This window comes from Convolutriloba macropyga, chromosome 6, assembly GCF_964194025.1.
Source record: "Convolutriloba macropyga chromosome 6, txConMacr16.3, whole genome shotgun sequence".
Taxonomy (NCBI): Eukaryota; Metazoa; Xenacoelomorpha; order Acoela; family Convolutidae; genus Convolutriloba; species Convolutriloba macropyga.
The window spans coordinates 31,500,637-31,515,070 of record NC_134473.1 but is presented as its reverse complement, the minus strand read 5'-3'; the positions used below and the strand labels follow the sequence as shown (position 1 = coordinate 31,515,070).

Genomic DNA, 14,434 nt, shown 5'->3' with positions numbered 1-14,434 from the left:
AGATTTTGAGGTTATGACCCTAAATATGATTACTTCACTCGAACAAAATTTTATTTGTCAGAATACTTCAATAGGGTGTTTTTCCAATTGCGTAAATCTTTTTTCTTCAATTAAACCCCAGTTCCGTATAACTAATACTAATCATGGAGCTACAAAACTAAATAAAAACTGGTGAAAAAACAACGAGGTTAATTTTTAATAAAATATATGGTAAACGTTTATTTGTTTTGAGAGACCTTAGAGCTTAATGACGTTTTAACGTATACTCGGGTTCGTTTCATCTAAAATCGCAAAGTTTGCACCTAAGACTTCTTTGCTACCATTCGTGACAAACAAAAGCGTCATCGAGACAATTCCGAAATTTGATTTCAAATCCTGGAAAGTTGTCAAAAGTTGTTGTTAAATCACCAAGTGGAAAAATATTAGAGAATTTATAGCTATTTCCATGATAAATTGTAGCTTTGATCATTTCATCGTGCGTTTAACACTAATGTTGATTCCACTATATTTAGTAGAGTGAAGCAGACACTAATAAAATTTTCATTCGCTCAACAAATTGCTAATAAAATGTATGATTTGAGATTAATGGGACAAGAAGATGTATAAATTTTGATTGCGGGAATTGTGGTGAAGATTTAAACGTGAAAAGTACCATTCCCTCACCAGATCACCGCTAGAATCAACAATTAACTTCAAAACCGAAGTCATTGTTAAGAAGTTTTTAAAGGAGCGGTGAATGATTCGAGAGAGTTGAGAAAAAATTGTCCAGCTTTTCACCTGTAAAAAAGAACAATTTTCTACTGGGTTAAGTTTTTGAATAAACAATTTATGTATTGAGGTGAATGGGGTGAATACTTTTTTTTTAAAAAATCACAGCTTTCACCTGCAAAATTTTTCGGCCCAACACGATTAAAGTTGTGGCAATGTGCATGCCTCCCACATAACGTGCGAGTACTATATTTTAGTTTTTATGTTTTTATGGGCAATATTATCAGTTGTTAACCATAAAAATGGGATTGGAGAGGGCAACAATAGATACCCTGATAGAAAGAATTGGTTTGGCAATTATTTGTTAATTTTTAAGCCCACAGATGTTGAGGTTGTCACACTAAATTTAATTACTACACTCGAACAAAATTGTATATGTCAGGATACCTGAAAAGGGGTTTTTAAAGTTGATTGAGTTAATTTTTATACAATCACAAAACTTGCACCTAACACTTCGCTGCAACCAGTTGTGACCAACAAAAGCGTCATCGAGGCATTTCCGAATTTTTATTTCGAAACCTGGAAAATTGTCAAAAGTTGTTTTTATATCAGCAAATAGAAACTATTGTAGATTTTTAAGCTATTTGTTTGATAAATTGTAGCTTTGATCTTTTCATCGTGCCTTTAACACCGTTGTGATTACACTCTATTCAGGAGATTGAAGCAGACAATGATCAGCTTTTCATTCGCTCGATAAATTGCTACAAAAAATAAAACATGTATAATTTGCGATAAATGACAACTCGGACATTCAAAGCTGCGTCAAACTCTTTCCATCTGACGTGATAAAGCTCAAACAGTTAGTTCCTCTGCTTTCCAATAATGAAATTTCATATTTACAGTTCCTTTAATTTAAATATTTGACATGTTGGACATAGTGCATTCTATTCAACCAATGAGTTGTTAGAATACACTAAAACTTGTCAGAGAGTTCTTGGCGTATGGGCAGCGCAAAAAGCCAAAATTCTTTGGAATAGCTTTCACGGGAGAATAATTTTTCTCTATGATTGTTCACAAACGATTTTTTGGTGAAACAGTAAGTCTGGAGAGTGTCTTGATTTGACAAAAAGCTGTCAGGATGATAGTTTGGCAGCTGAACGAAATGAGCTCAATCAGTTCAAATAGCTGAAAATCAGGGTTTGCAAGATTCCGAAATGAGGTTTTTGGCAAGCTGCATGCCTACCACATGACGCCTGAGTACAATTAAATTTTTATGCTTTTATATTAAGTATTGTCAGTTGTTAGCCATCGAATTGGAATTGGATAGAGCAAGAATATATACATTGATAGAAAGAAGTGAGTATGTGGTAAATTGCCAACTTTTAAGCAAACAGATGTTGAGGTTATTCTGGTTATACCAGAGGGTCTTTTTCGACGCCCCCTCCTGGTATTAGGCCTTAAAGAAAGGTTAAATTGATAGAAAAATAGTTTTTTTTCATCGAATGTTTCAAAACTTCGATTGGACATTAAAACAATTCAAGATATGAACTGATTTTTTTTACATTTATTCGATAAAATTTAGCAAACAAAATTATATACAATTCATATAAAAGTTTTATTCAATCTTTGATCCCTGAGAGGAATGCAAATTTAAACCAGTGTTCAATATTTGCTTAGAACCTTTTAATTATAGTTTCTTGAAAATTTTGTTACCTGGTTTATCAAAAATTCTGCCCATAATTTTAAGAGCGCCTTGCGCAGGGTCACTTCAAAATTGCAATTTAATTTAAAAGGTTTTGCAATCTTTCCAATTGGACAATGATATTTTCCATTTTGTCTGATTTTCTCTTGACATTTCAAATAATGTTGTTCACGAGTGCAAAAAAATATTGCCTTTGAACTTTTTCTCTGATTTCATTATACAAAATTTTTTTAACTGAAAAAATAAACTAAAAAACAGATGAAAAAGGAAAAACTTTTAAAGGCAGCTATTCAAGAAAACTGGTTGAACTATTAATTGCACTTCATTATACGTTTGTTTTTTGAAGCAGTTAGCAAATTTTGTTTGATAGGAAAATTACATTTATTTATGTGTTCCCAAATAAAATCGTGATTATGAACACTTTTATCACATAACCTTTGCTCCATTGTTTATTCCTTGTTTATAACTCAAAAAGTTGGAAGAAAATCACCGCTAAATTCTCCGCTCATCTGACAAAAATCACCGCTTTCACCGAATTCAACGCTAAAAGATACGAGCGCCCTGCGATTAATTTTTTTTCGCCGATTTTCGACGCAATTCTTTCATTTTTTGGAGGAAACATTGAACAACGAATTTTTCAGTCTTTCAATTTGAGATTCCCGGGTCGAGGTGTCGCCGCCATTCCCCGCAACATTATGTAAGATAAGCGTTGAATGAGGAAAATTTTGTAAGATAAGCGGTGAATGCGGTGAAATTACATATACCAGACTGTGAATGCGGTGAAAAATTAATTTTATTGCCTCTAACGGTGAAATTACATTAATTCGCCGCTTTGAAAAAAGTTCCCCAATTCTGTAAGATAAGCGGTAAATACGAGGTGAACTTACAAAAAGTCACCACATTTCAGCGCTAATTTTGTAATTTCACAACTAATATTACAAAAATTCAACGCGCATGATTTACAGAAAGTAGAGTGAATTTGATATATATTCACAGCAAAATTTTGTACGAAATTTGTGGTGAAAAAAAAACAACTTTTCACCGCACATCTTACATATTTTTCCTATTTTTCCTAAACCCGGGTTATTACGGTCAGTTTTTCCAGATGACAAACCTAAATATTTTCTGATGGCAAAATTTTCAGCGGCTCCGTCTGGATTTATTGATCTACGTTTTTGAGTGCATCTGTCTGCGAGGTTTTAGGGTCTGATCAGAAATCTTATCATGCTTTTATAATCTCCATTTATGGATATTTTAGCTAAAATACGCCTGATTTTCAGCTTTCATGCTTCGCATTACTTGATCACAAACGAGGCACTGCTGTCTGATTTCGCTTTTCGAAGTTACCACAACGTTCAACACGATGAGTTCTGTGGTAATCTGTGTGTCTACCACATGGCATGCAAGTCCTACAATTACAATTCTGTGATGAAACATTGTCAGCTATTAGCCACAGACATGGACTTGAAGAGAACGACAATAGGTACGTTGATGAAAGAAAAATGTAATGCGGTAAGTTGTTAATTTTCAAGTAGACAGATTTTCGAGTTTTTATCCTCATTTTCATTAGTGCACTCGAGCACAAAATGTGTTTCAGGATAATCGGGGAAGCATTTTTCTACCAAAAAACCCACAAAAAGATTATGACAGCCCGGGTCGAGGTGTCACTGCTAAAAATGGCTAAAATATGTAAGATTTGCGGTGAATTTGAGTAAAAAGTGTAAGATTTGCGCTCAATGCGATGAGTGCGGTGAAAAGAAATTTTAAGCCGTAATTTTTTCACCGCTTAAGTGGTGAAAGAAAAATTTTCACTGGTGTCAGCAGAATGCGGTGAAAAATGTTCTTCACCGCTACCAGCAGCAATCGGTGAAAAAAAAAATTCACTGCTACCAGCAGAATGCGGTGATAAAAAATTTCACCGATAAGTCGCAAACCTTTCAAATATTTACCTCTACGCAAAAATATTTACTTTCTACGCAAAAATTATAATAACATAACATTCCTGTAACTCTGGAACAGAATTTCAACGCAACTTTTGAAATATAATGCGAATGGTCGATTGTTGAAAGTTAAAATTTTTAACCACAGATTCAATCAAATTAAATTGTTCTTTCTCTTAATGGAAACCGGTCATCAGTTTGACTATTTCAAGTTCATTTTTACTTGAAAATGAATATTTTTCAAAATTTAATTTTTAAAAACGATGAAATTAATTTAGTCAAAAAAAGATTTTTGCAAATGGTGGTTTGTGATTGTTTTTAATTTCGAGAAGATTTGAGCAATTGAAAAATACTTTTTAAATTATCTCGTTAAAGTTAGAGAAGTTATTTGCATAAGCTTTTAATTGCAATTGTCGATTTCTCAGAAGAATGCAAAACAATGCAGTTTTTCAACATTTGTTTAGAAGGGAAGAAGAATATTTTCTTAAAGTTTTTGTCATCTGATCAATCAAACAAACTTTTTTCAAACGGGCAATTATTTTATAGACGAATCTTATATATGTCCCGACGATAATTGATATTTTCAAATGTTTTAATATTCTGGGATAATTTTAAATGGTGTTTTTACATGAGTTAAAAAATGTTTCTGATTTCTACAATTTTTTGAAATTATTTTTTACAAGTTTTCAAATGCAAACAAAATAACAGTTGACAAAAAAAGAGCAGTTGATAAAGAGTGTTGTTTTTTCTGCAAAATCTTATAATCGTTTTATATAATAAATACAGATGATCATACTTTTATCGGGAAGCAATTACCATAGTTTGCTTTATAGAAACCTATTATTAGTTTTGTATGTTTCCAGATAAAATCGCAATTATGGATAACTTTATCGCATAACATTTGTTGCAATTTTTATTCTTAGCTTATATTATAAAAGGTTGTAACATCAAATGCGACCGAAAAGAGCCATTCTTTTTTTCGTAAGGAGTCAGTCCGACATGGCATGGAAACAAAATATAATGAAAAACAAAAATGTGAAAAGTTTACTCAGTTCAAGTCTTTCGGCCGTTTTATTAAAACCATAAAAACATTGTGGTCACGCTTATCCTGTGGTAGTTTTTTGTACAAAAGCGACACCAGCGTCATAATTTATGGGAAACTTTTTTTTCAGTTTGTCTTTCAATTCATTATTTAATATTTGGTTCCGAAAAATAGTTTGTAAAAAGACAGTCTTCAAAAACCGTTTTTAACAATGACAGTTTATTGATCAAACATCAAGCGACGAATATCTGTAAAAATTTTATCAGCAACCGTACAATAGAAAAACTGTTTGTTGCCACAAAATATTATTAGACCCCTCTAGCTCTCTCTCTCTCTCTCTCTCTCTCTCTCTCTCTCTCTCTCTCTCTCTCGCACACACACACACACACACACACACACACACACACACCCTCTGTCTTAACAGAACAATGCGCAAAAACAATTCTGAAAGAATAATTTGGAAGCAGAATTGAGATACCCCGAGACTTTATTATTGGCTTTTAACGTTGCAGCTGCAACACGGAGTTTACATGGGTGTCGAAGGTTACGGCCAAATTCTTGAAGCTTAATTTTGCTTACTCAATTAAAGAGTTTTAAATGACATCAATCAAACAATTGTTAGTGATGTTATTGGGTATATTCCTTGAAAAATTTTTCTTTTTCTCTCGGTCCCATGATGCGCTGAGACGGAATTTGCATGACATCAATAGATGGAAAAAGTTTGCCAGCAAAAAATCTAAGCAGGACGCAATCTTCACAGCCTAGTTATCGAGTTTTAGTTCAGCCTGAAATTTTACTGAAAAGGATTTTAACTTCAGTTGACTGAAGTTAAGAAAATCTGATGTAATAAACTAAATTCGATCTGGTACTGAAGTGTGTAAGGCTTCGGCTCAATGATATTGCTGTTCCTAACAGCTGGTAAGAAAGCTCAATAAACTTTTTAATTTTGCTAATTTTTGGGATCTATCAGAAACTTAACACAAAAAGACAAAACTTGATTGAAGACCAAAGTATAGTTAAAAGAAGAGCCAGCTGCTCGTTGTAACATTTTCTGATGGTTCTAAGTACAATACTTGTACACTATTCAAACATTTCGTTTGAATAGCGAATTTAAAATAGTTTGTAATCCTTAATGTTTTCGCATCCTTGATTGGTTGATTAAAATAAATTTCTACATAGTAAACATCGAATCATAATACTCTTCTTCGAGTCGAGATAGCAACAATAATTTAAGTAGATCGGAACGGTCCAAAAAATATAGTCTAAAATTTAACGACAAATAAGAAAAAAACATCTAAAGTGAGATTAGAAAACAATTGCTAAAAATTATTTGGTATTGAAAATTCGAAACAGCCCAATTTAGTGAAGTAGTTTGTCATTAAATCTTACAAATGCACATGGAAAACACGTATACATTAAAAAAAACCTACTTTTACAGCTGATTTGTCTATTTATCTTGACACCCTAATTGCCCCTTCGCCCTGAAAGAATCACACTTTGAACTCCTTCTAACGCTTCCAGAAAAAGCGAGTACACTTTCACTTTTTGATACTCTCAATACATCAGAACATTAACGACAGTCGCCTCGCGTATGGTCACTAAGTTTTTCCGGCAAACAAAGATTTTTTCTGGCATATAAATGAGCCACTGCTAGTCAGAGTATATGAAAAGATCATAGTCGTAAATGTTAGGTATTTCAGTTGCATGATTTTTTTACGTAAATTTTTTAGAACTTAAATTAAACTAATTGACCAAGTGGATCTGCTGCCACCTTTATTTAAGTGGCTAATGTTCCCCATGATTGTCTGACGCTTTTATGTCACAACTGCCCAGAAACAACAATAGTTATAGATATGCAATCACATATAAGTATTACCGTATTTATACACAGGAAGATGGGGATTTCCTTCCGAGATCCTTTCGGCAAAGGGGGAACCCTGATCCCTTAGGGGAGATCTTTTATGTTAAGAAAATGGTAATTGCGCTACATGCATTTGTCTGGCGGCTTGTTGTTGGCGTAACTCTTTCGTAAGAGCGAGAGAGGGGAGATCCTTCATGTTAGTGGTATTTTCACTACATGTATTTGTGTGAACATACTTTGGTTGGGAGCTCAAGTGGTCAATCCTAGGAGGTGAGATAAGGATTCATTTTGCCAGAATAACATTTGGCGAAAAGGTTGGCCGAAACGATAGCAATCATTGATCTAAAAAACATTCATGAAAATTACCTGGAGATAAAGAAAAATTATCCAAAGTACGGTGAAAAGTGTCTGTATTTTCTGGCTGCTTGTCAATACTTTGACCATGATATTGATTTGGAGGCATTATTGAAGCTGAGACCGTATGGCGGTCTAATTCGAATTGATAATTCGTCGTGGACAACCACTTCAAATTGTTCAAAACACTTCGACTTTGTGCAATACTCCACGACCCGTCGGGTTATATAGCAGAGTACATTCATAAAGACCCTGGATACTCCTATGTGTTACCTTGTCCAATTACAAACGAGTATTTGGGTGACATCACGAGATTGATTCTTTGTGTTTTTGTGAAGAGGTTCAAAAACAATTTGTTCACTTTGTTGAAGTGCTGAAACAAGAAATAGTGATATTAGATTTTGAAGGTTTTCGTTGCAAAAAAACTGGTTTTATAATAAAGGTGTTATTGCTTTGTTCAAATAATTATTCGCATACAATTGTTTTTCTTCTGCCAGTTTCCTACAACTCACTTTCCCCTAGTGACAGGAGATCTCATAAGTGGGTTACTAAATTTTTACATGGTTTTTCTTGGAACAGCGGTATTTATCCTTACTGGTTTCTATCACAAATTTTTGTCGCCATCAAACTTCGGTTTCCGTTAGGAACATTTTATGCCGAAAGGAAAGAGAAAACAGAATCACTTCAAACTCTCTTGTACAAAGACGTAATAGATTTGGAAACTCTTCTTTGTCTGAAAACAGAAGATATTAAATCGCCAATTGATAATTTTATTTGAAATCTGCACTCTTTCTACCTACCAGAAAAACAAAAGAGGAAATATTGTTTTAAAAGGAAAGCACAGTTGTTTTTCTATTGGATCTCCCTGCCATCCAATGAGCCGTCGAGTGGAGAACGCAGCTGCGTCAGTTCGTCGAGTAATTTTCTCCAAGTTTGAGAGTAATCAGTTAAATAACGAATGATAATCAGTTGACATTGTCTTTTTTAAAAGAAGAGAAAATAGAATCATGGGGACAGATTATTCTGCGAAAACAACAGATTCTCTGCAACACTAAGGAAATTGAGACGCTGAAGAAAAAACTTTCATTACTTGAATTTTTTCGAATGTACCATCTCGTTACAATAAAAATAGAGAAATGAAACTAACCCCTTTACCTACGCCCAAGTGGCCAGCACCAGTTCAAATAGCTCTGAACGACTAAAATCTCTCTGATGGATTTAAAAAGTTGGTCAGTGAGGGCAACGTAGAGTCTATTGTCTACTCTGGAAGTTGTCATGGCATGAATGCAGACTACAAAATGACTTACAAAAAAGACGACAAAACTCTAGATAAACTACTTATGAATTTATTTGGATTGAAAGAGAGACTAACAAAAAAGCCATATAAACTATTATATCATTTGTGCAAGAAACTTATTTTCAAACGAATGTTAAAGAAGACCAGATAGACTCCGCTAATGGAGGGGTTTGAATGCTTTAGTTTTTGATGAGGAAAATCAAGAGCGGTGTTTGTGGAAGTTTTTTAATTCTCGGTTACCACGTTCGGAAGTCATTTGTTTTCTCAATTTTTAATAAATTTTCTCTTATTGTAGTGTCTTAAACCAAGCTTGTGTTTTCCGACCTTGTTGGTAAAGGATCAACATACTGGTTTTCAATGCTTTCGTGCGTAGTTATCTACGCAATTCCAAATCCAAAGCTATGAACAAAATATTATCCACTAGCCATAGGTTTTTTATGGCCGTTTTTGGTCTGTCGTGTTGTGGCAAAATAGAACTTATTTCAAGTGTTATTGAGAAACGCTTTCTATCCAAACTTTAGTTCTATTTACTACTTCTATCAACATGAGCAGACAAAGTTCAACATAATAGAGCCCAAAGTGAACATTTTTTTTATCAAGTTTTCTGGATTCGAATTCTTTTCCCAGCTGGAAAAATGTCTGTTCGTATGTGCCGATTCGTGCAAAGAAATTTTCATTGACAACGAATTTTCAAAACTTGCAACTGCCGGACAAAATAGAAACATTAGTGTGATTTATGTTAAGCATAACTTATTTCAAAACAGCAAATGATCGCGAACCATTGATCTGGACACAATCCATATCTTTTTTTCAAATCACCTAGAGACATACAGCAGTTCACCTATGTTGGAAAACAGTTGAACAATACAAAATTTTTGAAAGAAAGCTATGAACTTGCAACAAAGTAACCTTTTGGACACTTACTCATTGACTTAAATCCAAAAACATCAGACTACCTACGTTATTGTTCAAATATTGTACAGCCAAGTCCAACAATTTTTTATATACCGTCCTCCAAAGCGCTTATCACTACTTTGACAGATTTGAGAGAAGGAGTTATGTATGCTAAATCAAATGCTCGAGCTGCCCGAGAGCAATATCAGCAAGTTCTTCAAGCAAGCACCAAATAGCTTTATAAACTTTCTCTGTGAGTGTTTGCTCAATGTGATCAATAGCAACGTTCCGGTGAACAAGCAGTTAATTAAAAATCAGGAGAAACCATTTCAACCATTATTATGAAAGGAAACAAGAGTCGAGAAAAAGCGAAACGAGAACTCATTCGGTTGGGAATTTCGTGCTAAATTTATTTACAGGTCAAAAAATGCATGCAGAAGAGTTTGTTTTGATCCACAAAAGAAAGTTCATCTCAAAAAACCCAAAGAAGGAGGAAATATTTGATAATCCATTGTATCAGCAAAAGCAGCTCAGTTAAAACTCATACAAAGGACTATTTCGAGCAAAACAATGATAAAAAGTACAAGATGCCGACACTAACACTGACAGGTCGATCAAGTGATTGAAAATTAGCGGCAATGCAACAGGTGATGTTGAGATGGTTGGTAAAATTAGAATCGTTTTTTAGTGATGACGGTAAAATAGAGCCAATAATGAAAAAAGGAGGGATTCAGCATTTGAATCAATAACGTTAGAACGGAAAATAGTGGATGAAAACAAAACCAAAAGAGCTGCAATTATCCTAAATAAAATTTTCAATTCAAATATTGTTTCTATTAGTAAAGTGACTAACATTCTTCACATTGACAATGAACCTCAAGGAGTAGATGTAACAAGCTTTTTGTACAATTTACAACAACCCACAAAAAATTGACAAAGTACTCCAAAATCTTCAGTGAACTTGATATATCAGTTGAATTGGTTTTTGTAAAGGAAACTCTATCAAAACAACCGACACAAAAAAACAAAAAAGAGCCAGAAAGAAGAGGATCTGAACCAAAGGAAAAAGCGCAAAGCCAAGAGCCGATTAAATTAAAGAGAAGGCAGCCGAAGAGGCGCGTAGATAAGACTGGGATTTCTATTGACGATTGGCAGAAACTTGACAAGCTCTTTTTAAACAGTCCTACGGCATTTGGAAGCGCAAATAGATTGCAAAATTTGAGTAAATTATCAATGAAGAAAATTGAAATGTATCTGGAAACGAAACCAACCTTCAACAAATACCGTTCACGTCGCCTCACGTTTCCAAGGCTTAAAGATGTTTTTAACGACATAAATGAGATCTTGTCCGTTGATCTAGCATATGTTGATAGACCTGCCAAATACAAACGTGGTGTAAAATAACTGCTTGTGACTGTTGACTGTTTGACAAGGTATCTGAGGGTTGAGCCACAAAAAGATGATCAAGCATAAACAACCTGAAAAAGGTTGGGTTTGATGACGGTACAGAGTTCCTAGTTGCCATCAGAACCCTATGCACTAAATGCGGAATTCATTGATTCAGTACGTTCAGTGAGAAAAAGTCTGCTTTTGCGGAAAAAATAAATGCTCGTTGAAAAATTTTATCTGCAGATACTTAGAAGAAAATTTGACTTATTTGATGCGTTTGTTAAAGCAATCAATTTTAGGGTAAACCGAACAATAAAAATCGCTTCGAACAAAGTCACAAAGAAAGACGTTCCGAGGCTTGTGTCCTTGACTGCAAATACAGCAACTTCTCAAAAATTCAAATTCTATATTGTTGATTTTGTGCGCATTGTGATATTTGAGGAGACTTTCGGGAAGGGATAGAAACAGTCGTTTACTGACGAGGTATTTGAAATTGCATCTATCCCAACTGATGCTGATAAAGATGCGGATAAAGATGCGGATAAAGAAGTTATCCAGGGTAAATTTTATTAACCCGAACTTCAGATTGTACGAGAGTCTCCTCTAAAATATGGGAAGTAAACGATTCGAAGATGAGTTTACGGTACATGTTATTTCTAGCGCTTCGATAGAGATCTTTGATCAAAGCACACTAGCTTCGTTCCAAAACTCCAACGATGAAATTCAACTATCTGGCGACTGGAGGGCAGCTCTAAGTGAAATTATTGTTCCGACAAAAGTTCAGCATGTTGTGAAAAGAGATTTGAGAGCATATGATCTTAAGGGTTACGAGGAGTCACAATTAATCTCATCTGATGCCAATGTCATTTCTCGACCTAGAAGTGGAGAAAAATTCTCTTTCATGACTGGAAGCTTTGACACTGTTGCTCAACTTTAATTTACTATCAAGCGAACACTGGATTACCCAATTTTTTTGTTTCGCGAAATCAAGAGTACTGGAAAATACGAAATACTTTTTGGTAAAAATGAGTGAATCACTTTTCCTAATGAAGAAACACTCAGTTTTGTGGGTTTTACAGGAGTTCCAGATAAACATGGTGTACATATTGGGTGCAAAAAGAATGCAGCTACATGAAATAAATTAATGAAGAGCAATGAGATAAAAGCCTATTATGGAGAAATCCTTGCTGATCTGTGCTCGGAAAAGCACCTAATATACATTTACACAAACATTATCGAGTATCATTATGTTGGTGATGCTAAGGCGCCGTTATTACAACGTCTGAAAAACGATAGCGTGTGTAAACTTGCACCAACACATAGAAAATTTTTTCCAAATTTGGACTATGAAAAACTACTTTCAAATACGATTCAATCATGTTCCATAGAGATACGTACCCAAAACAGGTCAATTAGTCCCCTTTTCAGGGACTGGTAAAGTAATATTGACGTTACAGTTCAAAAACTTTGATGAGTAAAACAATGGAATTGTACTACACCAACCAAACATCTTCGTTGCCTTATTTTTCTGGACACTATAGACAAAGAGAAAGCGGCTTTGGAGCTTTAGCAAGTGGCATAGGTCAAATTGTTTTACCGCTTGCACAAAAATTCATTCTAGCCGCAGCAAAACGTGTCGGAAAAGATCTTTTCCTACAAAGCGTACCAGAGTTAGTAAATGATGTCAGCAAAAAGAATCCGTAAAGCAGGCGCTGAAAAAAACGATTTCGAATACATTTAAAAACCAAGCAGGAGGCTCCTTAGCACAGCGAATGAGGCGACAAAACCGAATGAATCGGAGACGGTCTAAACAATCTGGTTCAAAAGCTAGAAAAAGTACTAATATGAGATAAACAGTCATTTCAAAAAATAAGCAGCCCAAAAGAAGTCGCTTTGATTTCTTTGCTAGAGTTAAATTTGATCGGTAATATGTTACCAACAGAAGCAACACAGAATTCCCTGGATTTGTCCGAAAAACCAGCGCTTCTTTTAACTTTTGATGGTAGTGTTTGTCAAAAAGTAGGGCAGGTGTACAGCCCTAACGGACACATGCATGAATTTGAGTGAACTGGAGACAGAAATAATTTTATTGACCTACAAAAAATGTTCCTGGAGATCAAATGCAAGATAGTTCAAGCATCTGAACCCGATTTGAAATATGACGCTGGAGCTGCAGCAGACGTAATCCAAACAGACGCCCCTTACTTCTGCAATAATGTTTTGCATTCTGAAATTACCGTTTACCGAAATTATGATGCAAATACTCTACAAAAACTCTGCATAGTTGAATAAAGTTTTTCTTGGAGGAATAAGGAAACCCTTTATATTGGTGTCAGTTTATTTGTGCTGGTAGCAGTTTTCTATTTGCTGTGGATCGCAATCCTCATTATTGTCATTCCCCAAATTTTCTGCCTTAGTAAAACTCGATAGAAAAATAGACTCAAAAAATGCGCAAATTTAGTCGACAAGCTTCGTAGCTGTTTTTCACAAAAATGGTTTAGCTGCTTTTGCGAAACTGAGATAATTTCAAGTTGGCAATTAGTTGGCAAGTCTTTTTTACAATTTTGCTTGCTTAGGTATCTGTTTTTTGAATTTCACTTATCTGTAAGGCACAATTTTATCTCTTTTATTAAACGCTCTGTGCTTGCAAAAGTGATGCGAAGATTTATTAATTGAGCATGAGAAAGTGTTTTATAATAATACATCATATAGAGCTTAGATAAAATTACCAATCTGTTCGCCAAAGCAGAGAAATTGATAAGACAATTGCTGTTTCAACCATTGTTTACAAACCTTGTCTGTATTTTTGATGCGTATGTCCATTTCAAAATTTTTAGTGTATCCGACTTTTAGATTTCAATTAATCGCTCTCTTTCTTTTAAATATGCCTGCAATTAACCAGAACAGCCTGCAAATCACGCAGTTGTAAACAACATTTTTCATTCCTGACTTCAATCCAAAACAAATAAAAACGTTATGATAAATATGAGACCCATATAGCATATTATAAACCTTTAGCCTATCAAAATAATATTGAATCTTGACAAGAATAATTTTCTTTTTTCTGAATAATCTCGTTGAGCAAAAAAGCTTGTGCAGTTTGTGTACTGATATCAATCCTATTTCTCGACCTACTATTCAAAACAAAAACTTTAAAAGCTGGTGGTAAAATTTGTGGTAAAATTGGTATATTTTTCACTTTCAAACCACTTTTAATCGTTTTTAATTGCAATCAGTTAATAAAGAT

At 34.4% G+C, this 14,434-nt stretch overlaps 2 protein-coding genes across 2 annotated transcripts in view; both read left to right on the top strand.

Annotated features, from left to right (window-relative positions):
* Window positions 1-14,434, top strand: part of LOC142340927 (ubiquitin-conjugating enzyme E2 K-like) — a 295,142-nt gene that overhangs the window by 54,641 nt on the left and 226,067 nt on the right. The gene's annotated exons all lie outside the window — the stretch shown is intronic.
* LOC142341290 (uncharacterized) overlaps window positions 1-14,434 on the top strand; it is a 194,513-nt gene that overhangs the window by 19,738 nt on the left and 160,341 nt on the right. Inside the window, exon 2 of the mRNA XM_075392209.1 lies at window positions 3,691-3,893. Coding sequence (XP_075248324.1) covers window positions 3,691-3,893 — 203 coding nt within the window. The remainder of the gene's footprint in view (window positions 1-3,690; window positions 3,894-14,434) is intronic.